The sequence below is a fragment of the Lissotriton vulgaris genome, chromosome 3_1 (genome assembly GCF_964263255.1).
Source record: "Lissotriton vulgaris chromosome 3_1, aLisVul1.2, whole genome shotgun sequence".
Classification (NCBI taxonomy): Eukaryota; Metazoa; Chordata; class Amphibia; order Caudata; family Salamandridae; genus Lissotriton; species Lissotriton vulgaris.
The window spans coordinates 36,785,660-36,811,011 of record NC_141689.1 but is presented as its reverse complement, the minus strand read 5'-3'; the positions used below and the strand labels follow the sequence as shown (position 1 = coordinate 36,811,011).

The 25,352-nt window shown below is 44.1% G+C and overlaps 1 protein-coding gene across 1 annotated transcript in view; it reads right to left on the bottom strand.

Annotated features, from left to right (window-relative positions):
- LOC147725878 (putative E3 ubiquitin-protein ligase HERC1) overlaps positions 1-25,352 on the bottom strand; it is a 1,064,842-nt gene that overhangs the window by 142,431 nt on the left and 897,059 nt on the right. The window contains exon 59 of the mRNA XM_086963380.1: positions 21,755-21,936. Coding sequence (XP_086819506.1) covers positions 21,755-21,936 — 182 coding nt within the window. The remainder of the gene's footprint in view (positions 1-21,754; positions 21,937-25,352) is intronic.

Genomic DNA, 25,352 nt, shown 5'->3' with positions numbered 1-25,352 from the left:
AGTACCATAATGTTGGTCACTTTAAAATATCTGTATCCAAACTTGCAGAGGAAAAATTGGAAAAATGTGTTTCAGCAATGGAGAAAGTGTTGTGCAAGACGCTGGCAAGTACTTTGTATGAGACTGTCCAGTACAGTGTAAGAGACTCTAATACTATGTTAATAACACTTTACTGCTGTGAAAGAGACTATGAAGTTCTATGTGAGAAGCTTTTCAATACCCTGTAGGAGGCTGTCAAAGTACTTTATAACAGGCTCTTTATTACTGGGTAAGAGACTATCAAGTATTGTGTTAGAGGCTTTTTAATATTGTGCAAGAGACAGTTGAGGTCTGTGTAAAAGACTCTCAAGTACTCTAATACTTTGAAAGAGACTGCCAAGTATTGTGCGAAAGATTATTAAGTATTGTACAAGAGTTTCTTTAATACAGTGGAAGATACTATCAAGTACTGTGTAAGAGACTCTCTAGTAGTAAAAGTACTGTGCAACAGACTTTCAAGCTGTGTGTAAGAGACTCCTTAATATTGTGTAAGTGCTGTATAAGACACTTTTATGTACTCGGTAAGAAACTTACAAGTTCTATACAAGAGACTGTGAAGTACTGTGCAACAGACTATCAATTCCTGTATAAGTGACTGTCAAGTATAGAGTAAGAGGCAATTAAGCTGTGTAGTAAACTGTTGAGTACTGTTTAAGAGACTGTCAAGTACAGTGTAAGAGACTCTCTGATACTATGTAAGAAATCATCAAATATTTTTGAGAGCATATCGAGTATTGTGCAAGAGACTCTTTAATACCACATAAGAGACCGTGAAGTACTGTGTAAGAAACTGAAGTACTCTGCAAGAGGCTGTAATGTACTGGGAAAAAGACTGTTCAGTGCTGTGTAACACACTGAAAAGTATTGTATGCAACACTGTGAAGTATTGTGTAAGAGACTCTTAAATACGCCTTTAAACTACTGTGTAAAAGACTTTTAAGTATTGTGGAAGAGTCTGTTGAGTTCCCTGTAAGAGACTGACAACTACTGTGTAATAGACTCTAAAGTATTGTGCAAGGTACCGTTGAGCATTGTGTAACAAACAGAATGTCAAGCACTGTATAAGAGACTTTCAACAACTGGCAAATAGACTCTAATACTTTGTAAGAGACTATCAACTATTGAGTGAGTGTGTGTAAGAGAATGAGAAGTGTTGTTTAAGAGACTGTCAAGTACTGTGTAATCGACTATCAAGTACGGGATGTGAGACAGTCTAATACTGTGGACGAGACGATCAAATACTGTGTGAGGCACTGCCATTTATTGTATGAGGATCCCTAAAAAGTCAAGTAACATGCAAAAGACTCTTTAATACTGAGCAAAAGGCTATAAAGTACTGTGTATTAGACTATTTAATACTGTATAAGAGACTGTCAAGTGCTGTGTAACAGACTCCTAATACTGTGTAAGAGACTGTCAAATATAGTGTAAGAAACTGTCAAATACAGTGTAAGAGAATGTCAAGTACTGTGTAAAAAATGGTCAAGCATGGTAAGAGGCTCTTTAATACTGTGGAAGAAGCTGTCAAGTATTGTTTAAGAGACACTCTAATAATTGTGTAAGAAATTGTTATGCTATGTAAGAAACTGTCAATACTCTGTAAGAGACTGGAAGTCCTGTGCAAGTCATCGTCAAGTACTGTGTTCGAGACTGTCAAGTATTTTGTAAGAGGCTCTTTAATACTATATAAGAGAATGTCAAGGCCTGTGCACAAGACCATCAAGTACTGTGTAAAAGACCATCAAGTACTGTGTAAGAGACTGTCAAGTATGGGGTAAGAGACTTTTGAGTTCTGTATAACAGACTGACAAAAATGGTGTAAGAGAATGTCAAACACTACTAAGACACACTTTCATACTGCCTACAAGACTGTCGAGTACAGTGTAAAAGAGCCTTTAATACAGTGTAACAGACTGTCACATACTGTGCAGGAGACCGTCAACTACTTGGTAACAGAAACTCTATATACAGTGTATGAAACTTTCAAGTACAGTATAGGAGATTCTTTAAAACTATGTAAGGAACTGTCAAGTACTGTGTAAGAGACTGATATGTTATGTATAAGAGACTAGCAAGAACTGTGAAAGAGGCAATCAATTGCTGTTGAGTGCTGCATAGGATGGGTGTCTAATACTGCGTAAGAGACGCTCAAGTAGCGTGCACAAAACTGTCAGGTATTGTGTAAGAGCATGTTTACTACCATGTAAGAAACTCTCAAATATGGTGTAAAAACCTCACAAGTACTGTGTAACAGACTGTCAAGTATTGTGCAATGGAAGTATATATAATACTGCAAAAAGAGATTGCCAAGTACTGTATCAGAGACTCTTTAATACTTGACAGCCTCTTGTACAGTACTGTGTAGGAGACTCTCTAATAATGTGTAAGAGAATGTCAAATACAGTGGAAAAATCTGAAAAGTACTGTGGAAGATGCTCTAATACTGTATAAGAAACTATCACATACTGTGTAAAAGGCTGTTGAGTGCTGTCTAAGTGACTGTCAAGTACTGTGTAAGAGGCTGTCAAGTACTATGTAAGATCCTGTTGAGTGCTGTATATGAGACTGTCAAGTAGTGTCTAAGAAACTCACTGAAGCTTTTAAACAGTGTAAGAGACTGTCAAGTACTGTGTAAGTGACTGCTGAGTATTATGTATGAGTCTGCCATTGTATGAGACACTCTTTAATACTGTGCAAGAGGCTATCAATTACTATGAAAGGGACTGTTGAGTGCTGTGCAAAAGACTGCCATGTACTTTGTAAGAGACTTAGAGACTCTTTAGTACTGTGTAAGAGTCTGTCAAATGCTGTGGAAGAGACTGTAAAGTATTGCGTAAGACAGTCTGTAATACTGTGTAAAGTACTGTGTAAAGACGGTCATGTACAGGGTAAGAGTACCATCTAAAAGGATGTCGAGTACCTTGTAAGAGACTTCCAAGTACTGTGTAAGATACTCTTTAGTTCTGTGTAAGTGACTCTTCAATACTGTGTAAGAGATCGTCAAGTACTGTGTAAAAGGCTGTTGAGGACTGTGTAAGAAACTGCCAAGTACTGAGTAAAAGATTGCAGAGGACTGTGTAAGAAACTGACAAGTACGGTCAACGGGACTGTCAAGTACTGTGCAATATACTGTCAAGTACTGCGTAAGTAAGAGGCTGTCAAGTACAATGTAAGAGACTGTTGAGTACTGTGTAAGAGACTGTCAAGTAGTGTAGAAAAAGCCTGCACGCTGAAACTCTGTTTTGAGGCAATAATTCCAGCGGCTACTGTGGTGGCTGTAATGAGAAGGCACGAAGGTGACTGAACAAAATATAGAGGTGACTCTCTCTGTTCGTGCCTGGCCCATGAGAATCCATTGCTGTGCCAGCCAACCAGACAGCCAAATGCCTAACCCACGCTTTTACAATTCCAGTTGTCTAATGGTAAATATTTGTTTCAAACGTTTATGTTGAGCCCAACATGTGATACACTAAGGGCCTACTTTATGGGGGTTGGCGTAGTGCAGCGCAGCAAGTCACGTTGCTATGCTACCCTACATCAAAGTGAAAGGGCAGGAATGCACCATGTTTCTCCAATACAATGAATTCATGTCCTTTCGGCTTATGCCATTTCGGCAGCCTAGTGCCAAATCAGGCCCCCTTGCACCATAGTGCAGGTTGCCTGTGTTCTCAGCAGGATTGTTTTTGTTTCCTCTTTTTCTGTGTGCTGCAGAATGCAGTATACATGGAAAAAGGAAAAACAAGGAGAAAATAAGGAGAAATAACTTTAAGGTTTTAGCGCATCTCCAGGTTTACATGTTTTTTAAAATCTGGATAAGCGTTAAATCCACGGGTGTTGCATGGGAAACCCAACTGCAATGCCAAGAAATGCCTCCCTAAGGCAGAGTAAGGCAACTCCATATTTTTGCGGGCCATTCAAAGCCATGCAAAGTGGTTTTGCGTGACCTCATAAATATGATTTTGTACTTTGCGCTGCCAGAGCGTCTCAAAAAGGGACGCTCCAGTGTATGTAATAGTTTATTGCCTGATTATTTAAAATCATTACAAAATTGCATAAAACAAGTTTCACGATAAAACCATTATGTCCCATAAAAAATGAAAAATTAAATTAAAAAAACATAATTAGTACATAATACAATTTTTGAATACAAGGTAGAATGACTCTGGTCAAAAAATTTCTTTTGTATTCCACTAATAAGATGTAATAAAAAGTCATTATCACAAAATGCACTTGACTCATAATTGGGGATTTGCTGGTAGCGCTAATAAATGAAAATCTTCCAATTTAGGCCAATTAACCGGTTAAAAATTACTTCAAGGTGCCTGGTGCTTTATAACCTATAATGTTCGGTAGGTCTATATTCATGCTATATATATATATATATATATATGTATATATACATATTTTTTTAGGGCTCGGCCTACGTCCCACGAAGTGGGCGTGGCTTCAGAGTCCTTTTGTGAGGACTTTGAAAATCTAACCTACGAATTCCAGAGAAGCTCGTGATTTTTGGTTGTTATTTATGTCATCTGCATGACAATTGGCCCTCGCATGGCTGTGTTTTTACAAGCCAGCACGCAATAGGCCGTAGGCTGTAGAGTTGCTCTGCTTCCTGCATATTGCGTGCGGACACGCGCATGAGAAGGCCATATTTCTTCAATTACCAGCTGTCAGGGACCGCAGTAATTAAAGACAGATGCTGGGCGCGCGTGCACCATTCTTTACTGTGTGCTCTACGAAGAATCGGAACTGTACTTGGCCTTCCTGGAGTGCGTGCATTTAGTGTCAGGACTGGATGATGCTGTGAGCGCGTGCACCATTCTTTGCTGTCTGGTTTACAAAGCTTTCCTTCCACCCCCTGATTGCACTTGATAATAAGAAGTGCCCCCCGCCGGCATTCTTGTCTCGAAAAGCTAACGCACCGCCTGCAGCCATGCTTTACAAAGCTTTCCTTCTTCCCCCTGATTGCACTCGATAATAAGAAGTGCCCCCTGCCCGCATTCTTGTCTCGAAAAGCTAACGCACCGCCTGCAGCCATGCTTTACAAAGCTTTCCTTCTGCCCCCTGTTTACACTCGATAATAAGAAGTGCCCCCGCCCGCATTCTTGTCAGAAATTCCTCGTTGCACAAATGCAATGTTGTGCAGAATTTACCTTACTGCATACCACACTAAAACTGACAACATAAAACAATACAGATGTGAAAAAACACCTCTTTAGAATAAAAGTCGATATAGCTGAGTTAATTCCAAACCTTTCTAGAGGTGAATACGTCAAATAAGTTAACATTAGAGATAAGAGCAACAAATACAGCCTTGAACCCTCACCTTCCATTGAGCGATAATGGAAAATGATAGCACGGTACACGTCCTGTACACAGTCAGTACCGATACAAAACTTATAGAAAAGGCACACTTTCCACGGCACTGTTGTAACTAGTACAGAACGGAAAACCCCACACAATGCATAATGAAACTGAAAACACTTGTGACGCTGTAAATTACATACAATTAAAACATCAGGGAATGCATGACAACGTAGTAATTGTACACGCAGTAAGAACCAGATCAGAGGGAAGAGCGGTCTGACACTCCCACTTAATTGTGATTTAATTGCCCTTTTTTGTTAAAACAGATATATATTTATGGTTTTATATTGTTGGTAAGAAAACGAGAAAAGAAAAATTGAGATTCTGGGGGGCCCGATTGTTTGTCTTTTGGACCATTGACATTTCACATAAAAAATTCGGGGCTGGACCGGCTCTAGATGGAATATTGGGGCATATTACCAAGCAATAGCGATAATTATCGCTATTGCTTGGTTAGAGACAAAAATTTACCGATGAGCTGCGGCGATTTTTATCGCAGATAAACCTTGGTATTACCAGAATGAGTGCAGAGTGAGAGTGAGTGCAGAATGAGAGTGAGTGCAGAATGAGAGTGAGTGCAGAGTGAGAGTGAGTGAGTGAGTGCAGAGTGAGAGTGAGTGAGTGCAGATTGAGAGTGAGTGCAGAGTGAGAGTGAGTGCAAAGTGAGTGCAGATTGAGAGTGAGTGAAGAGTGAGAGTGCAGAGTGAGTGCAGAATGAGTGCAGAGTGAGAGTGAGTGCAGAGTGAGTGCAGAGTGAGAGTGAGTGCAAAGTGAGAGTGAGTGCAGAGTGAGTGCAGAGTGAGTGCAGAGTGAGTGCAGAATGAGTGCAGAATAAGTGCAGAGTGTGAGTGAGTGCAGAATGAGAGTGAGTGCAGAATAACTGCAGAGTGAGTGCAGACTGAGTGTAGAATGACTGCAGAGTAAGAGTGAGTGCGCAGGAAAAGACCACACACATAAGACCACACACATAAGACCACACACATAAAACCACACATATAAAACCACACACATAAGACCACACACATAAGACCACACACATAAGACCACATACGTAAGACCACACACACACACACACCACTCTCACCACCACACACCACCACACACTCACCACGACACGCTCACCACCACACACGCAACCACACACACAACCATCCGTCACTGCACACTTTTACCGGGCAGAAACACCACCAGCCATCAGTGCACGCTTTCACCGGGCACAAACACCATCAGCTGTCAGTGCAGGCTTCGACCTGGCACACAACACCAGACATCAGTGCACGCTTTCACCAGGCACGCACACCTCCAGCCGTCTGTGCACGCTTTTACCAGGCATACACACCACCAGCCATCAGTGCACGCTTCCACCAAGCACACACACCTCCAGCCGCCAGTGCACGCTTCCACAAAGCACACACACCACCAGCCATCAGTGCACAATTTCTACAGGCACACACACCACCAGTCATCAGTGCACACATCAATTGTTAACGCATCCACAATTAACTATTGTAGCAATCGCAGTATGGTGCACTTTACTTTTAAACATATGCATCTAAAGCGCAGCATGCCACCTTTGCTTCAATTCCCATCCAACCCACGTAATTCCACTACACACCACATGCACACACTCCATAACACATGGCTAAAAGACATTGCCATTTACAATGCCATTAGCTCTAACTGAAATAAATCCGAGACCTATTGCATTTCTAATGCTTGTTTTTCCTCTTTCAACCAGTGCTCATATTCGCTTGATCTGCTTGTCGGAGTAGTTTCCTAATTTTGGCAAAATATTTTACACCTCAACAAGATAGAATAATTGATGAGCCCTCCATCCATCTAATCACAGCTTGTCTGCATGTGCGAATATTTAGCTCGTTGAAAATCGATTTTAAAGAGGATTTCCTTAGTTCATTTACTGCTGGGCACAGACACAACAGATATATTAATGTTTCGTCCGAATAACCACATAGGCGACAGTTCTCAATTTGATAGTTACATTTCCAAGATGGCATTAAGTCCTTCGAGTCCTTTCAGCGGTCCTTCCAGCCGATGTAAAGAAAGCTCTGTTTTATCTTGGAGTTAAAATGGACTGATAGGTAGGCTTAGGGTTTTGTATGTGTATAGGAATGTATTACTGTCCATGCATGGCGTCGTGTGGACAAGATGTTTTTGTCTTCCAGGAACAATTTCTTCTTGGGGGACAGATTACTGACTTTATTAAATGTTGACTTCTCTGCCATGCTCTCCCATACTACTTGGGTCTCTAGCTCCACCAGTGATTTCCTCAAATATGCTCCCCAAGATGTAGGTACTTCTTGCACCATTTGTGCTTTTATCTCTTCCCAGCATAGGTTGTTCAGTGATCCCGGCTCTGATAATCGAAATTTATAGCAGAGCTCCGCAAAAGAATTCATGCTCCAGAACTTCTGATTTTGAAGGCCAAATTCTAGTCGTACCTGTGCGGGAGATGCTGACTTGGGAAGATTAAAGACGGCTTTATATATCTTGATCTGGAGCTCATTCAGTAACTCTGCATCCTTGCCATGCCATGTTTCTAAACTAGAAGACAGAGTAGGTAAAATGTGTGCTGCCATCACTTTTAGGAGGTGAGTATAAGCCGGGCAGCTACATTTTTTATTCAGCAGCCGAAAAGCAAAAATTAATGATTGGGCTTTAGCATTTAGATCTTGTATGTGGTCCTTGCATGAGGTGCCACGCCCCAGTTTTATACCTAGATATTTATAGGAGGGTTGCTCTTCCACTTGGTCTCCCTTGACATACCATTTAAACGTATTTTTCTTGGGGCCAACTGTTTTCTTTTTATTTAACTCTAAATTTTGTTGGTCCAGGTAAAGTACTAAGTTGTTCATTGCTCTTTGCAGCCCAATCGGACTCTGGCTTAGCACTACGATGTCGTCTGTGTATTGTAAAAACGGAATAGGCTCTTTGACCAACATTGGCAGGTGGCTCTTTGCTGATTGCATGTGCTCAGTAATATCTGCTAAGAACAAATTGAACAAACTCGGTGCGGGGACGCAGCCTTGTTTTAAGCCGTGCTGAGTGTTTATTCTTGTGAGGTAATATAAATTTTATGGTCATGTTGTGTTCCCTAGCGAGTACCCCACCGACTCCATGTACGAGTTAAAAGTGCATGTAACTTCCCTCCTGTACCAGCTATGAAGACGCAAATACATTTGCGTCCAACGTTAACTTGTCCTCTTTCAGACCCACCATGAATGGGTTTGATGGTCCGTTCCTAAGTATGCTATGCCAACGTCTTTTTGAAGTGTACTCCTACGTTTTTCAGCCTGGCTGAAAGTAGGCCCTGAATCTCTGCCACCGAGCCTCTCTTCTGGCTTCTGACTGCGAGGGCCTCTGCCCAAGCAGCCCCCGTACCCGTGAACTCTGACTTACTTCTAGCGCGGCCCTCCGTGCTCAGCTCAGCCTGCTGCCTGCCAAGATTGACTATAATCTTCGAGTTATCTGTTTTCCTCCCCGAAGATACATTCCAGCCTGCTAGCTTCAGTAAACATCCTTCCTCAGCTACAGGGCTAAAGGGCCGACCTGTCTTTATGCAAGTAATTCATAGCCTCTGTTGCCTCTGTTGCCATGCTTCCATGGAAGGCCCCATGCCCCCACGCTTCTCATACAGACACTCAGGCGCTTATACACGCACTCACAGCAAGTATAGAATAGCTTCTGCTCTAGAGACCTTTCTGCCCAGATAGCTTAGTTCCTAAACATCAGATATCAGATATGATAGAAGCACAAGTTGATCTGACATGCCAGACTTCTGTCTCTTTCCGCCAGTGTAAATGTCAAGTCCCCTGCACCCCGTCTATCACACGTCATGCAGCTGCGCGCGCATCCAAGCTTCCGATTTCTGCTGACATTGCAACATTCTGTTAGCACCACCCCTTGGTGCCACCCACTTGCGTCACCTATCAGTGACGTTTCTAGCACACACCCTAGTTCACGCCTAGTTTACGCCTCTTGATGATGTACTAGCACCACGTGTATACTGTTATCTTGTCTTCTCTCAGCTGTTACGCCTCTTACATTGAACATTATGATGTAAATCAAGTATATAAGCTATGTATTGTCAATAAACGACAGCGCGCTCATCTATCCCTTCTGACATCCTGTGTGGTGGTCAGAACATGATATCCTGATTCCTTTATGAGGAATAAAACCCTTAGAAACTCTTACACCACGGACTCTGTTTTCCTTCATTTCGATTGAGTTATTATTGATTAAGTACTTATCTGCATAGAAATTAAGAGAGTAAATTAATTATTTACATCATTTTGGCGCCCGAATAGGGACCCCTCCCCCACCTCACGCGCCGGAAGGTGCGTTGCAATCCGTGTCCCCTGCCATCAGTTAGACGGACCACACGTGTACTGGCAGGATTTCCTGCATCCCCCTCTGACACACGGAGGTGACGAAGACTGCGATCAGTGCCCAGACGAGGCGGTGAGGAGTGCGGAGGATCCCGACCAGAGCCCAGCCGAAGGAAGCAAGGTCCGAGGTGTGAAGAGGCCCACCAGTTTTCCGAAGTTTTCCGAAGTTTTCCGAAGTTTTCCGAAGTTCCGAGTCGAGTCCAGTCGAGTTTTCCGAGGCCTTCTGTTTTCCGTGCTTCCCGGTGAGTACCATTGCTGGGTCGTATCTAGACGGGTTTGGGTACGCAAGTCCGGTCTGCACTGTTTTTAGGCAGTGTATCTGTACTGTTTAGCAGTATATAAAGTATTCCGAATTTCTGCACTGTTACAGCAGTGTATCTGTATCGTTGAGCGGTACATTCAGAGTAGGGGGAAGTTAGCTATGTCTTTAAATGTTTCATGTGATTAATGTCGTGGTATGAATGTGATTGTTTTTGTGCATTATTGTGTTTTTTTGTTTAAATAGTTACAGGCGAAATTAAGTATTAAGGATCAAGCATTTCAGTATCAAGTAGGCACAATGCCGTTTTTTAACAAATTAAAGCAGATAGGAACTAGGAAAGGGATGTTAGAGGAAGAGATTCCAATCCCCCCTAGGGACACTCCAGGTAATTTCATGTATAATAAGCATGGCATAGACGCCATCTTGTATCTAGAGTTATGGACAGATTATACCAAGCACCTAGAGGAAAGATACCGATGGCCAGTTAACGGAACATGGGATGCCGAGTGCATCATAAAGGTAGAAGAAATATTACGGAAAAAGAAAGCTAGACAATCTCAGAAAGACGCCATAGAATTTTGGCGTAAGGAATCACGTAAGCGTGCTGATAGAGCACTCCGTAGAGAAGACAGGCTTAAAGAATCAGAAAAGGCCCAAGAAAACGAATTAGTTACTGAGGGAATTCGAGTAAAAGTAGAACAAATAGATCGTATCCAAAATGGCAAAGTGAACAACATGTATCTTTTGGCCGATGGTACCCCTGACGCCATTTCAGAAATACCGAAAAATTTGCCGTCACCATTAGTTCCAACTAAAGTAATGCATAAGACTACTAAAGACATATTCCTAAATTCATATCTCGAAGATGTAGCGCCAGCTTACACCAATCTGCCTGTCCGTGCCCTGCCTACTGACAGGGCCGGGGGTGGTACTGCCCCCCAAGATCACTCTCAGCCGACACCGAAAAAGACTAGTTCCGTTCCGCCAGCTCCGCCACTTCCCTCACCTAAAACTGATCTGCCGAAACCACTTCAATCAGATCCTACTAAAAGACAAATTCAGATACTGACTACACACAGAGATAATGCCCAAGTTTCCGCTTCAGGAGGTGCGACCGCGGGTCTCCAGACCCCGCCACCGACTCACAGATTAAATCTCAGAGGTATGCAGAGTCCTCTTACGCACAGATCCCCCCGTTCTTCTAATTCATCCCGTCTTGATGCACTAAAAGAAAATATGTCAGTTTGTAGATATGATCCAGAACCTGGACAGGACGACTTAATGATATTAGCGTCTTTACGGTTAAGATCTGCTACTGATAGTTTGTTATGTTATGCAGGAATGAAGGAGCGCCTAGATAGAATATATGAGTTCGTTCAAACGGGAAAGGACCCCGACAGTATTAAGGATGCCCTGGAGAAACAGAAAGTTAACATGCAAGCACTGATACTACGATTTTTCATAAATTGTCTAATAAGAGAACGAGACAGGCCCGGAACAGATCAGAGTGAATTAGATGCATTGAACAAGTGGGGTCAAAATATAGCTGATGGAAAACATGACAGACAAAATTGCATAGAGGCCATGTATAAAAAGATTAAGAAAGCAGTGATAGCAGTACACGAGAAAGAGAAAGAAAAGGTTCCCTCCGAGGAGGAAGAAGAATCTGAAGAACTAGAACCGACTACAAGCACTATAGCATATGTAGGTAAGGGAACTTATCTTAGGAAGGGTATCCGTCCAGAAAGCAAGAGAGTTTTCTTCTCTGCCTTAACGAATCCGAATTCTGCTGAGCATCAGTTCCAGGAAACTGATAAACGGCTTCGAGATCGAGTGGGGTACCATGTACTCAATTCTATGGATGAACAAGAATTAGCCCGATCAGCGGTATCATGGGCCGAAAATGCAGACATATATAATGATGACACCGTAGCACAGACATTTCTGAACCTCTCCCCCGACGAACAGAAATTAGCAGGGGTATATATGATTCAGCACCTTCTCATTAAGTACAGAAAACATTATTCCGATCCAGGTCCCTTACATGAGACACTAGAAGCACTACTGATGGATAGATGGAGAGGCCTAAGCACTAAATTAGTTCAAATAATTCTAGAACAACGACGCAGATATGATACCTTTGTAAGTCCTGAATATGTCCCCGCCCCACCTCCAGAAAGGAAAATGTACCATATGCAGTGCGGGGGTGGTATTGAAAGTCAGAACCCCTTACGAGAAGTACACCCTGTTATGGGTGAGGACAAGGTTTTGAAACGCGTGTATGTGCACACGCCTCTGACTAAATTAGAACTGTTAGAAATGAAGAAATTAGTACCATGCCATGATAAAGACCCTGCAGGTTTCCATAGAGAGCTTAAAGACATGTTATTAATGGGGGACTACACATATGATGATATCATGAAAATGTTGAAAGTATTATTGCCTACGGGTATATTCGAGAAATTAAAGGAAAAGGAATGGGAGGTGGGAGACACAAAGATTGCCTGGGCAGAAATAGAAGACGAAGAGAAAAAACGGGTTCCAGGGTTAGGCCTTGGGGACAAAACTAAAGCATTACCAGGTTTGATAGTACAGGTCCTGCCCAGATTATTGACAACTAGAAAGGAGGATTGGGATGCAATCTCGTCCTGTAAACAGAAACATGATGAAGATACTAGCGACTTTTATTCAAGATTCGAGAAATGTTTTATTATCAATAGTGGCCTCCAGCCAAGTAGCGAGTCGTACCCACATCTTTTTGTATCAAAGTTAGTCGAGAATTCCCTACCGTTAGTTAAAAATAGAGTGTATAAAGTCGAGAGTACATGGCAAGCAAATACGCCATCCCAGATGTTACAAATGTTACAATATCACCAGAATAGAATTAGGGAAGAACAAGATCAGGAACAGAAGCGCATGAAAGACACGAAAATGAAAATGTTAGTAGCCCAGACGGTCCCATCCGACAGTCACAGGAAAGGTACGACCCAGACAAGTCACGCTGCAGCTCCTGTTAAAGGGACATGCAATTATTGCAAGCAGCCAGGTCACTACGTACACGAATGTGCAGTTCTGAAACATAACATAGCGACAGGTAAAACTAAAGAGAGACCGCATCCGCCTAGACAAGACCATAACCAGCATCAGTCTACACAGAATACACAGCCCATGCATGCATCTGCACAGACAGCACAGACCGTAGCAGTACCACAGCCACAGCCCATTGCTGCAACTCAGCAAGTCTCACAACAGATGTACCAGTATGCCCAGTCTGCTTACCCCGAATATTCCCGATATACATGAAACAGCCTAGAGAGGGAAGGTGGCTTGCCTCTTATCGAGATTCCTGTAGATCAAGAAGGTCCTTATGTACACAGTCAAGTATTGGGGAAAGATAGAAAGTTTTTAATTGACACAGGGGCAAGTCGCACTACAATAAGTCATGACGAAGTTCCAGGGGCACCCCTCTCAGGCTCACAAAATGTTTCCCTTGGTTTTTCAGGACAACCTATTGTAAATGAAGTATCAGAACCAGTTCCCCTGGCTGTGGGTCCATTATCACGCGTTACAGACCTGTTACTAACAAAATCATGTCCGGAAAATCTGTTAGGAATTAAAACACTGAAGGCTCTAGGAGCTATAATATGCTGCTCCCCGGAGGGGGTTAGACTCTTTCTGCGGGATTTCAAGGGTCATTACGTCCTTCGTGAGTTTGACGTCAGATTGAAAAATGTACCTGATTACTTGTGGGCAAAAGGCCCAACTGATGTAGGATGTATGCACATTACACCATACCGCGTTACCCTCAAGGCAGGTGTTGTATTACCCAGAATCAGACAATACAAGTTACCACCCGATGCTGTAGCGGCTTTACTGAAAATCATTGAAGAGCTCATTGCCCAAGGAGTGGTCGTCGAGACCGACTCCAATATCTGTAACTCACCCATCATTCCGATTCTTAAACGTACTGATCCCAATGCACCGCCAGTATATCGGCTGGTGATTGATCTTCGAGAATTGAATAAATGCATTATCCCACAGTATCCTGTGGTCCCCGATATATCATCTCTCTTGACTGCTATTGATTCAGAAGCAACGTTCTTTACTGTAATTGATCTCAAGAACGCCTTCTTCAGCGTGCCTATTGATCCAGAGAGCCAATATCTCTTCGGATTCTGTTTAAATGGACGCAGTTTCAAATTTTCGCGCGCACCTCAAGGATTCACAGAAAGCCCCAGCATCTATAGTCAAGCACTGAAAAGACAACTAGATTGTATTCAAATGCCAGTTAACACCGCTTTACTACAATACGTCGATGATCTGCTGATCACCGCACGAAGTGAGCCCGAATGTGAAAAAGCATCACTGACAGTTTTACATTTCCTGGCCGACAAGGGACACAAGGTGTCTCCTTCGAAGCTACAATTCTGTGTTCAGCAAGTTGTGTACTTGGGTCACTTGCTGTCCAAAGTGGGGAGACAGCTCACTCCCGATCGCATTCAGTTAATTGTGAACATGCCGCAACCCAAGACACAAAAGGAAGTGCGGGCCTTCATAGGCCTCACCTCGTACTGCAGACAATGGATTCCCCAGTATGCATTTCTAGCTAAACCACTCATCCAGTTAACGACACAGGAGGCAGCGACTTCGACTGTCCTCCCTTGGACTCAGGAACACACACAAGCTTTTGAAGAATTAAAGAAAGTTTTATGCCAAGCACCAGTTTTAGCGACACCATGTTACAGCAAACCGTTTACACTTTTTGTTACAGAACGTGATGGCACAGCGTTGTCTGTCCTCACTCAAGACCAAGCAGGTTCACATAAGCCTTGTGCTTATTTTTCTAGTACATTGGATTCAGTAGCTCAAGCACTCCCTGCGTGCTTAAAGTCAGTAGCAGCAACAGCGTTAGCAATAAGACAAAGTGATTCAATTGTTTTAGGTCATCAGTTAACAGTTCAAGTACCACATTCTGTAGAGGTTTTGTTAAACAGAACCCAGACTCAACACTTAACTATAGCACGACTGACAGGTTATGAATTAACACTATTCCAGCCACACATAGAAATCAGACGTTGCAGCATCCTGAACCCAGCAACACTGTTACCTACAGTTATGACAGATCCAGCTCCGCATGATTGTATAGAAATAATTAATGCAGTAACTAAGCCTAGACGAGACTTAACAGATGTCCCATTGACAAATCCAGACCTGACACTTTATGTGGATGGTTCATGCATGAGAACAAGTACAGGAGAATTAGTGGCCGCGTACGCCGTGACCACTGAAACTGAAATTAAAGAAACACATCGTATTGACACACTGTCTGCTCAAGCGGCAGAGCTCATCGCTCTGACTCGAGCCTGTATTCTAGCCAAGAACAGAAATGTTAACATATACACAGATTCCCGCTATGCCTTCGGAGTTGTACACGACTTCGGAGTCCTCTGGCAAGAACGAGGTTTTCTGACTTCCCATGGGGCCAAGATCCAACATGGCCCCCTCATTCAAGCACTGTTAGAAGCAATACATTTGCCCTCGGGCATATCAGTCATGAAGTGTAAGGCACATACTAAAGTCACAGATTCTGTTTCCCAGGGTAACGACCTGGCAGACCAGACAGCAAAACATACAGCACTGACTCACACCCAGACTACTGATGTGACAAAGACAATAGTCCAGACCCAGTGTATGGCAGTTAGAGATCCCGCCCTAGATGTAATTGATATCCAGACACATGCTACTCCAGAGGAGATAAAGAAATGGACTGAACTAGGAGGGATTCAGACAGATCAAGGTTGGGTGACGAAGGGAAAATCTATATGGTTTCTCCCCGACTCAATGGTTCAAGTCATGATAAATACAGCACATAGTCCTGCCCATCTTGGAGAGAAAGCCATGTTAGACAGTTTACAGAATCTCTGGTACAACAAACACTTACGAGCAGCAGCAAAACAGAAAGTGCGTACTTGCATGATCTGTTGTCAGTTCAATCCAGGTAAAAGTGTCCCTGTTGAGCAAGGTGGATTTCATCCTCCCGATCACCCTTTTGAAGTCCTCCAGATGGATTATATCCAGATGAATAGCTGTAGAGGATTTAAGTATGTCCTTGTAATTGTTTGTGCTCTGTCCCGCTGGACCGAAGCATACCCAGTCCCAGACTACACTGCTCCGACCACTGCCAGACAGTTGGTTCGTGAATTCTTCCCACGGTACGGTTTGCCCCGTGTCGTGTATTCAGATAACGGACAGCCGTTCTCGTCCGAGCTGATGAGACAAGTTTCCCTCTTGCTAGGATATCAGTGGAGGTTCCACTGTGTCCGACATCCCGAAGCAGCTGGCCTTGTAGAAAGGCATAATCAGACACTAAAAATCCGTCTTGCCAAGATCTGTCAGGAAAAAGGGGTCGACTGGATAGTCGCCCTGCCCGTGGCACTATTCTACATGAGAATGGTCGCCCACTCGAGATCAGGGCTATCCCCGTACGAAGTGGTCTTTGGCAGACCGCCGAATATGTGGGGGACGCCCGTTCCGAAAAAGATCACTGATATTGATTGTAACATGTTGACAGATTACCTTGCCTCCTTGATGTCTGCACTCCAATCATGTCGTTCACAGGTTGCCGCAGCCTTCCCTGACAACACCGATGTAAAGGCGCATGAGGTCCGTCCAGGGGACCTGGTACTCGTCCGGAATTTCGACCGGAAAAGTCCGCTGGAGCCCCGCTGGAAGTCTCCAAAGACCGTTCTGCTTACCACCAGGACCGCCGTGAAAATCGAGGGGAGAAAGGGGTGGGTCCACACGAGTCACATCAAACTATGCAATGAACTAAAAAACGGACTGAAACAGGACTCTGACTCGTCCACCCCCACCAAAGACTGTGTTGAAGCACAAGACGTTACTGTGCCTAAAAGAGAAAAGACTCCTCAAGAACTTTACCGTATGAAGCTTCGATCTAGCAAGTCAGACAGTTTAATTGTTTAAGTCCTCCCCTAGGTGAATCGGTTAAATAGTTTCTGACATGTATCCCCTAGATCGAGTTAGAGAGAGAGAGGAAAAGAGAAGAACATATTGCAAATCACTTCGTAGTCACTGCATAGTGACACTAATAATCATGTTTATTCTGAGTATTCTAATTATTATTGCCAGCATTCTGCTTCCTATGTACTGGCCTATTTTCAGGCGTGAACAATCTGCTTACAATGTCTCTGCTGAACACACTTTTAGTGAACTTCCCGCACATGAACTCTCTTACAGACTTGCGCTGCGCAACAATACATTCATTAGTATGTTACACCATTCCCATCAGACAAATAATGCTACAGACTGTTGGATATGTGGCCGACTCCCTCCCTACCAGAATTACAAGGGAGCTCTGCCTCTCTTTCCGTACCCATTCACTCACAATGGCTCCTGTGGAGCATGGTTTAAAATAATTAATTCTTTAGATCCTGATATTGCTGTTTTCGATGGGGGCTGGGTTTGGGGAAACTTGAACTTAGTCCTGCTCAACGTCTGTTATCCTGATAAAGAGGGACTTCCCACTCGAATAGGAACTGATCTAGAAAATGAAGTATATGGATTAGGTAATTACACAATTAGCCTTATGATCCTCACTGTTGAATCTGAAACTGCTCCAGTTCTGCCCCATATGTTAGTACTACCAGTCACAGGTGAATTATGTGTTAGCAAGAAAGGTTCAGTACACGTAGGTCATAGTAAATGCACTACTGTGGTCGAGTTCAGTGACCATGGTAAATCGTCCTTTAAAGCTATCAGTCATTCCTACTTTGTTTGTGGTCATACCGCATACATACGTTTGCCTCCAGATTGGGATGGTACCTGTTACATTGCCTTCCTCCTGCCACCTGTTTTTCTAGCTCCCCCTGATTACCATAGAAATACGAATCTAGCACCGAATAGACCCAAAAGAGATATTCCCCTTGTCGACTACACAGAAACGGCATGGGAACAGTACACTGATTTCAATAAAGGATTCTTTTTCTTCCTAGGGCCTGTCCAAAACAGTAAATTAATACGCAGATTAACGAGAACACTCGAAGCAGTAGTGAACGAAACTGCCTCCGCTCTAGGTAACTTAACAGAGGAGCAGTCTGCTATACGGACTGTTGTCCTTCAAAATCGCCTTGTGATTGACGTCATCTTGGCAGATAGAGGTGGAGCCTGTAAGGTCATCGGGTCAAGTTGCTGTGTTTTCATTCCACAAAACGCACCATCTGTCTATCAAGCTATCACCCGTTTACATAAAATTGCAAATCAGATACATCAGAATCCAGGCACCTGGACTTGGTCCGGTTGGTTCTGGACTACGTTAACAGCTTGGGGATGGAAGATCTTATCCTTCCTAGGCATTGGCCTTGTTATAGTATTCAGTTGTTGCTTGTGCCTGCAGTGTGGGCCAGCGATATGTGGACTGTGTGCCACATCCTGCATTGAGCATTCCAGTTGCCTCTCAAACAGTCAAAGAAAGAAAGACGAACATATAATGTTACAAGAACAAACTGATCGATTTATGAGGATCGATATATCATGAAGGGTCCGTAGGGAACAAGGAGGGAATGAGGTAATATAAATTTTATGGTCATGTTGTGTTCCCTAGCGAGTACCCCACCGACTCCATGTACGAGTTAAAAGTGCATGTAACTTCCCTCCTGTACCAGCTATGAAGACGCAAATACATTTGCGTCCAACGTTAACTTGTCCTCTTTCAGACCCACCATGAATGGGTTTGATGGTCCGTTCCTAAGTATGCTATGCCAACGTCTTTTTGAAGTGTACTCCTACGTTTTTCAGCCTGGCTGAAAGTAGGCCCTGAATCTCTGCCACCGAGCCTCTCTTCTGGCTTCTGACTGCGAGGGCCTCTGCCCAAGCAGCCCCCGTACCCGTGAACTCTGACTTACTTCTAGCGCGGCCCTCCGTGCTCAGCTCAGCCTGCTGCCTGCCAAGATTGACTATAATCTTCGAGTTATCTGTTTTCCTCCCCGAAGATACATTCCAGCCTGCTAGCTTCAGTAAACATCCTTCCTCAGCTACAGGGCTAAAGGGCCGACCTGTCTTTATGCAAGTAATTCATAGCCTCTGTTGCCTCTGTTGCCATGCTTCCATGGAAGGCCCCATGCCCCCACGCTTCTCATACAGACACTCAGGCGCTTATACACGCACTCACAGCAAGTATAGAATAGCTTCTGCTCTAGAGACCTTTCTGCCCAGATAGCTTAGTTCCTAAACATCAGATATCAGATATGATAGAAGCACAAGTTGATCTGACATGCCAGACTTCTGTCTCTTTCCGCCAGTGTAAATGTCAAGTCCCCTGCACCCCGTCTATCACACGTCATGCAGCTGCGCGCGCATCCAAGCTTCCGATTTCTGCTGACATTGCAACATTCTGTTAGCACCACCCCTTGGTGCCACCCACTTGCGTCACCTATCAGTGACGTTTCTAGCACACACCCTAGTTCACGCCTAGTTTACGCCTCTTGATGATGTACTAGCACCACGTGTATACTGTTATCTTGTCTTCTCTCAGCTGTTACGCCTCTTACATTGAACATTATGATGTAAATCAAGTATATAAGCTATGTATTGTCAATAAACGACAGCGCGCTCATCTATCCCTTCTGACATCCTGTGTGGTGGTCAGAACATGATATCCTGATTCCTTTATGAGGAATAAAACCCTTAGAAACTCTTACACCACGGACTCTGTTTTCCTTCATTTCGATTGAGTTATTATTGATTAAGTACTTATCTGCATAGAAATTAAGAGAGTAAATTAATTATTTACATCACTTGCGGATACTCTACTTCCATCGCCTAGTGGGACGCTCCAGTGGTGCAAGGGGATCATAAATATGCTCCTAAATGTATTTTTCATTCTCTTTATTCATTGTATTTTTAATGATATGTTTATTTTAATCCACACACTTCTTATATGTACAATAAATGTTGCATAACAATCTACAAAAATATACTCAAAAATGACTTCCTCAGTGCTATACAAACCCTTCTTCGCACAGCACAGTATGGAGAAGAACCCCCACACACACACACACACACCCCTTACGTGAGAAGAATCTATCAAGAATGAACAGTGTATCCTCTGCTCTTCCTCTGTAGGCTTAGACGTTGTTGCTACACCATGCTGTAAGAGTGCAGGTAAGGTGGCATTGCGCGCCTTTTAAGGTTACAACCAGGTGGCAGCGAGTTACATGGGTGTCAAAGGTGAAACCACTGGGTAGGTTGACAACCACACAGTAACAAGGGAGGGCCGAATGCCGAATCCCCACAGCTGGAGGTATTCACAGGGCAGGTGAATGTAGCACAACAGGCCTAGTGGGGTAACCCACTAAATCAGCCCCTACCTCAAATATGGAAAGGTAGGGGATTCTCAAGCCCCCTCTGGGGAGAAGGAAGTAGGCAGTTTGTGGGTATTTTCACTGAATGTGGTTCAGTCTTGCAGGGCACACACTATTGGGAGCTTTCCTGTCCAATGATGTCAGTCTGCACCTGAAGGAGCGCTCCCCCAATGACGGAGTGTTTGTGATGATCTGGTTATGTCGGGGGTCACCTGACATAAGGAAGCATCATCGCCGACTTCCCCATTTACTTTCTGTATCCACGAGTTTTCTTGGCGTGTTCAACCTGGGCTAGGCCTTCTCTAGGCTCCGGGTTCTGTCCGTTGCCTTGTGTGACCCGGAAGCTCTCCTGATGGCGCCAGGTTCCCTTCCTGTGTGGCTGCTTCAGAGCTGGGATGCAGAATGCACTGCTCATGTACATGCCCAGGGCCGGGGGAAGTTGGATGTCAAAAACTGGGTTTTCTCAAACTTGGTCTGAACCTTGAAAGTTGTGGGAGTGATGCTGGCCAATGAAAATGGTGGTAATGCAATGGCTTCTCCTTCAGCAGCTAAATATACCCAAGGAACCCCCCTGCACGCAGATGAGACAAAGCGGGCAGCAGAGTGAGACACCAAAATGAAACATTTATTTGATTCCTGAATCTCAGTCAGCAATAAAAGATGCTTTGTTAAGCAACAGATCAAGCACAGCCAACCCCAGAATGTTGCTGGCTGGATAACAGCAAACTTTAATTGGACTCATATCAGACACCACAGTCAGCAGTAGAGCAAGTTTCAGATATTCTCAGAGGAGGCATGGCACATGAGTACCAGGGCAAACAGGTTAGATTTAGTATCCGCAGAAGCAGGCAGAGCTTCACTCAGCCACCGGCTGGTGCTCCAGAGTCAATCTGGAACAGTACAAGATTTATTTGACTCCAAGGGCAAAGTGACATTGTACCACCTCTCCCCATGGTACTAGGCTATTCCTGATGTTAATCAGGAACATCTGACACCCCTTTGCTTCGCAGCTAACATCATAGATGGAGTCAACAGGACAAGATTTATCAAGCCACAGATCAGGCACCTTAAACAGCCGGACAAACTCATTTAGACACAGATCAGACACAGCACAGTCAGCTAGAAATTGACATGTTTTAGTACAGATTAAGCACCACACAATCCAGAGTTTGAGACGAAGAGACTTTTAAAAAAACTACTGGATGTATAGAGCAGAGTGTCCTATAAACGGTGAAACTTACTTAAAGTGCCAAGCAGTCACAGGCCTTAAGGCAGGGCCAAAGGAACCAGGAGAAACTCACCTGGGTCACCTCCTCGCCCTGGAATATCTCAATCAGCCGCGGCCTGCGTTGTCGCTCACTGTTCCCGTGACCGAGTTTGCCATAATCCCCGTCTCCCCAGCTGAAGACCTCTCCACTGTCAGTCAACGCCAGAGAATGGCCATCAGACCCACAGGATGTCGTGATTTGGGTAACAACATAGCCTGCAAGAGGAAGGTAATTGTGAACCAGCAAGGTCTATATATATATAAAATAACCAGAATTGTCTTGATTGTGATATAAATATGTTTTTCAATTACACTAAAACCAAACCATCACAAGTGTTCTGAAGTCATCATGCCACAATTGTGATATACCTTGACAGGACCTCATCATGATCACACTACGCATGGCAAAACCATAACATCAGGACTGTGCAGGAAACACCCATAGAGTCAACACAGCTATGCACACAATACTATGCCAGAGGTTTCCTTCAGAGACTCACCTGAAGCACACAGCAAGACAGTGTGGCATGTTTCAGATATTATAAGATCCCATGTTGCATGAGAAGCCATCTTCTCCTGCACTCTGCATGAGATCGCACATGCCCAGCGCCCATTGGTTACGCGACCCCCAGCGACCCCATGATACAGAGGATTCCACTGGATGCTGATTAATATGATAAAATTGTGTACATGTTCCAGATAGGGTTGAAAAACACCCTCAAATGTGTAAAGGACTACCTCATTCTTTCGCTTTTTCTAGTGACGGATGGAATTACGTCGTTGACACATCCGCACACAAAAAATAACGGGCAGGAAAGATTGTTTTTCGTATATATGTAGATATATGTATTTGTATGTTTGATATATTTGTTATCTTTGTTTGTGACAAATTTGATAAAAACAGCTATTTTTACAACCACTCTTGGAGTAAGTATTGCTGTTGCATACAAATGAAAAAATTGTTGAGATTTATTACTCATAGATAGGGACCAGTTTAGTTCTCCCTTGGATAAGCGTATTGGCAGATTTGTTTCTCTGCATCACAGTCTTTTTTTGTGTTTCGTAGCCCAGATGCAGGAGGATTATTCGGATTTACCCCATTTTTTGAACGCAGCACCCATTGGTAGCAGTTACGTTTGAGTTGCAGCTGACATACAATGCAAAGAGTAGTTGAAAAGAAGGAGGTAACCCAACCGCTGCCTTCTATTGCACCTTCATTCAGATGTATCGTTCCAAGGGGTCCTGGCATCCACAAGCCAGCTTCTGAACAGAGTCTAACGGCAGTGGTATTGGGCTCAGAGGGATGCCATTGATGGGTGTTGTGGACACTGTCCGGCTCCTACCACAGGAGATGTGTAAGGATTGGGCTCCAGGGTCCGCTGCGGCACGCATAAGCACATTAAGCACATTGCTTAAGAAAACTGAATTGCTGGTAGACTCCGAAGGGTTCACAGCAGAACAGAGAATGCAATGTATTTGTAGAAAGCTGGCTCTCAATATAGTGTACCAAAAAGAGGTGCACTGTGCAGCGAGTCCAGAGTATCTCAAATGGTACACAGAGTTCAGAGTATCTCAAATGGTACACAGAGTCCAGAGTATCTCAAATGGTACACAGAGGTAAAAGCAGATAATTTCAATGCTTTTTTTGTGGTAGTGTGGGCGAACAGTTAGGCTTATCAGAGGGTGGGGCAAAGCATTTGTTGAACTCACAGGGGCAATAAATGAGACACACACTCAAGAATGAATCTGGGACCAATTAGTAAACATAAAGTCGATTTTTATGTTTTCTTTAAGACCAAGAAAACAGTCCTAAGGTAAGTACTTTCGGAGTTACGATTTTTCAAAGTTCGAAAATTATATGAATTTTATGTGCAATTACTCACCATAGGCATCAATGGGGAAAAAGAGGAAACATGCATAAAAAATTAGGCAATGCTTTCACGAAATTTACTTTCTCAAAGTCGATGTTGGGACCAGGTCCAAAGTTCCAGAACTAGTTGGTTGGTACTGGGGCAGATGGGACCGGATGCAGAGAGAACAGGTCAGCTGGGCGTCGTGTGTCTTCAGGCTCCTCAGGGTAAGGGGCAGGCAACTTGGAGAGGCGATTTCAGGACAACTGGGTCACTCAGGAAGTGGTTCTCGGGCATCTCAAAGTTCCTCGACAGATGCTTGTCTCTGGTGCTTTGGGAGTGCGGAGTAGACTCTTCTTCTTTCTTCTTGGTTTTTACTGTTGGTGATCGGTACCCTGGGTATTGGTACACCATGGTTCCAGTAGTCCCTGGTGCCTCCAAACATGGTGGAGAGGCAGATCTGACCCTCCGGAGCTCTTCTTGCTTCAGTGCGGCATCAAGGTCATTGGGGAGCAGCAAGTCGACAAACCAGGATTTCACTGGATCGGTGCCTGTGGAGTGCAGGGGAGTGACACCGTCACTCCAAAGGAGCTTCTTGGTGATTTCTTGAAGGATGGAGGTCCTCTGGGGTTCTTGGAGTTCTTTCAGGGTTCACAACGACACAGCAGCAGCGATTGTCAAGTCATTCTTGCAGCCGGCAGGGTTTGGCGCCTTTTCTTTATGCAGGAGGGCCTCTGTTCTCACGTAGAAGGCCTTCTTCTGTCCTGGTCTTCCTTGGTCCGGTGAATCTGAGGTTCAGGTCTCGGGAGCCACCTAAATACTGAATTTAGGGGCATTACAAGGGAAGACAGGTATTACCAATGGGCTACTTATCTTTTAGGGTCTAGTGACCACTTCCTTTGGGAGAGGCACTAACCTAGTCCTGATTGGAGGTTTCTCAGCATCTCAAGATGGTGGAATTTAAGGAGAGGGGTTCACCTCACCTGCCCCAACCTAGGGGTGGTGCAGGCTGAGGGTGGAATCTCCTCCGCATCTAACTACTTTCCCGCCTTTCCTCCCACTACAAGTGGAGCAGGAAAGGGTGCTTGGCCTCCCCACTAGCCCATGTTCCTGGGTTGTATTTCAAAGGTGGCATTGCCTTTGAAGCTTCCTATCCAGGAAGGCCATCCTGTCGTGGGTGAGGTGTGAAGCACCTCCGCCCAGAGCAGGCTTTGTCTCTTTCCTCAGAGAGGGCTGGCTCTCACCCCATGAGGTCCGAAACATGTGGTAGTGGCAGGCTGGTGAAAAACAACCAGAGACCCCACTAGTGTTTGGCTGGGTTTCAAGGGACCCTCTAAAAGGGTCTCTTGTGCGGATGTATTAATAAATGCAACACTGGCCTCAGTGAGGATTTATTAAAACAAGATTTTTGGTACCAAACAACTTTGAAATCTGTGAAGCCCTCAAGGAGCTCGGAAACTCATGTTGAAAAGAATACAGCCCATGTCTTCTTTATGGCTCCCCTGTTCACTTACAACATCAGAGAATGGATTGGACATTGTAGGAGCATAGCTACTCATGCTGCTATGCCCACACATAGGATATATTGCACACTGCCTTTGTGTTTGGGAAAGAGATCTGGCACTGGGAGCCTGGTTAGCAGGGACCCAGTGCACTTACTGTTCAAATTCACATCAGGCATCAGGCAAAAAGTGGGTGCTAACCATGTCAAAAGAGGCACTTTACTACAGTGTTGAACTGTGGTTGTTACTGTCAGAGGTATGTGCCCCCCAACTCACATAC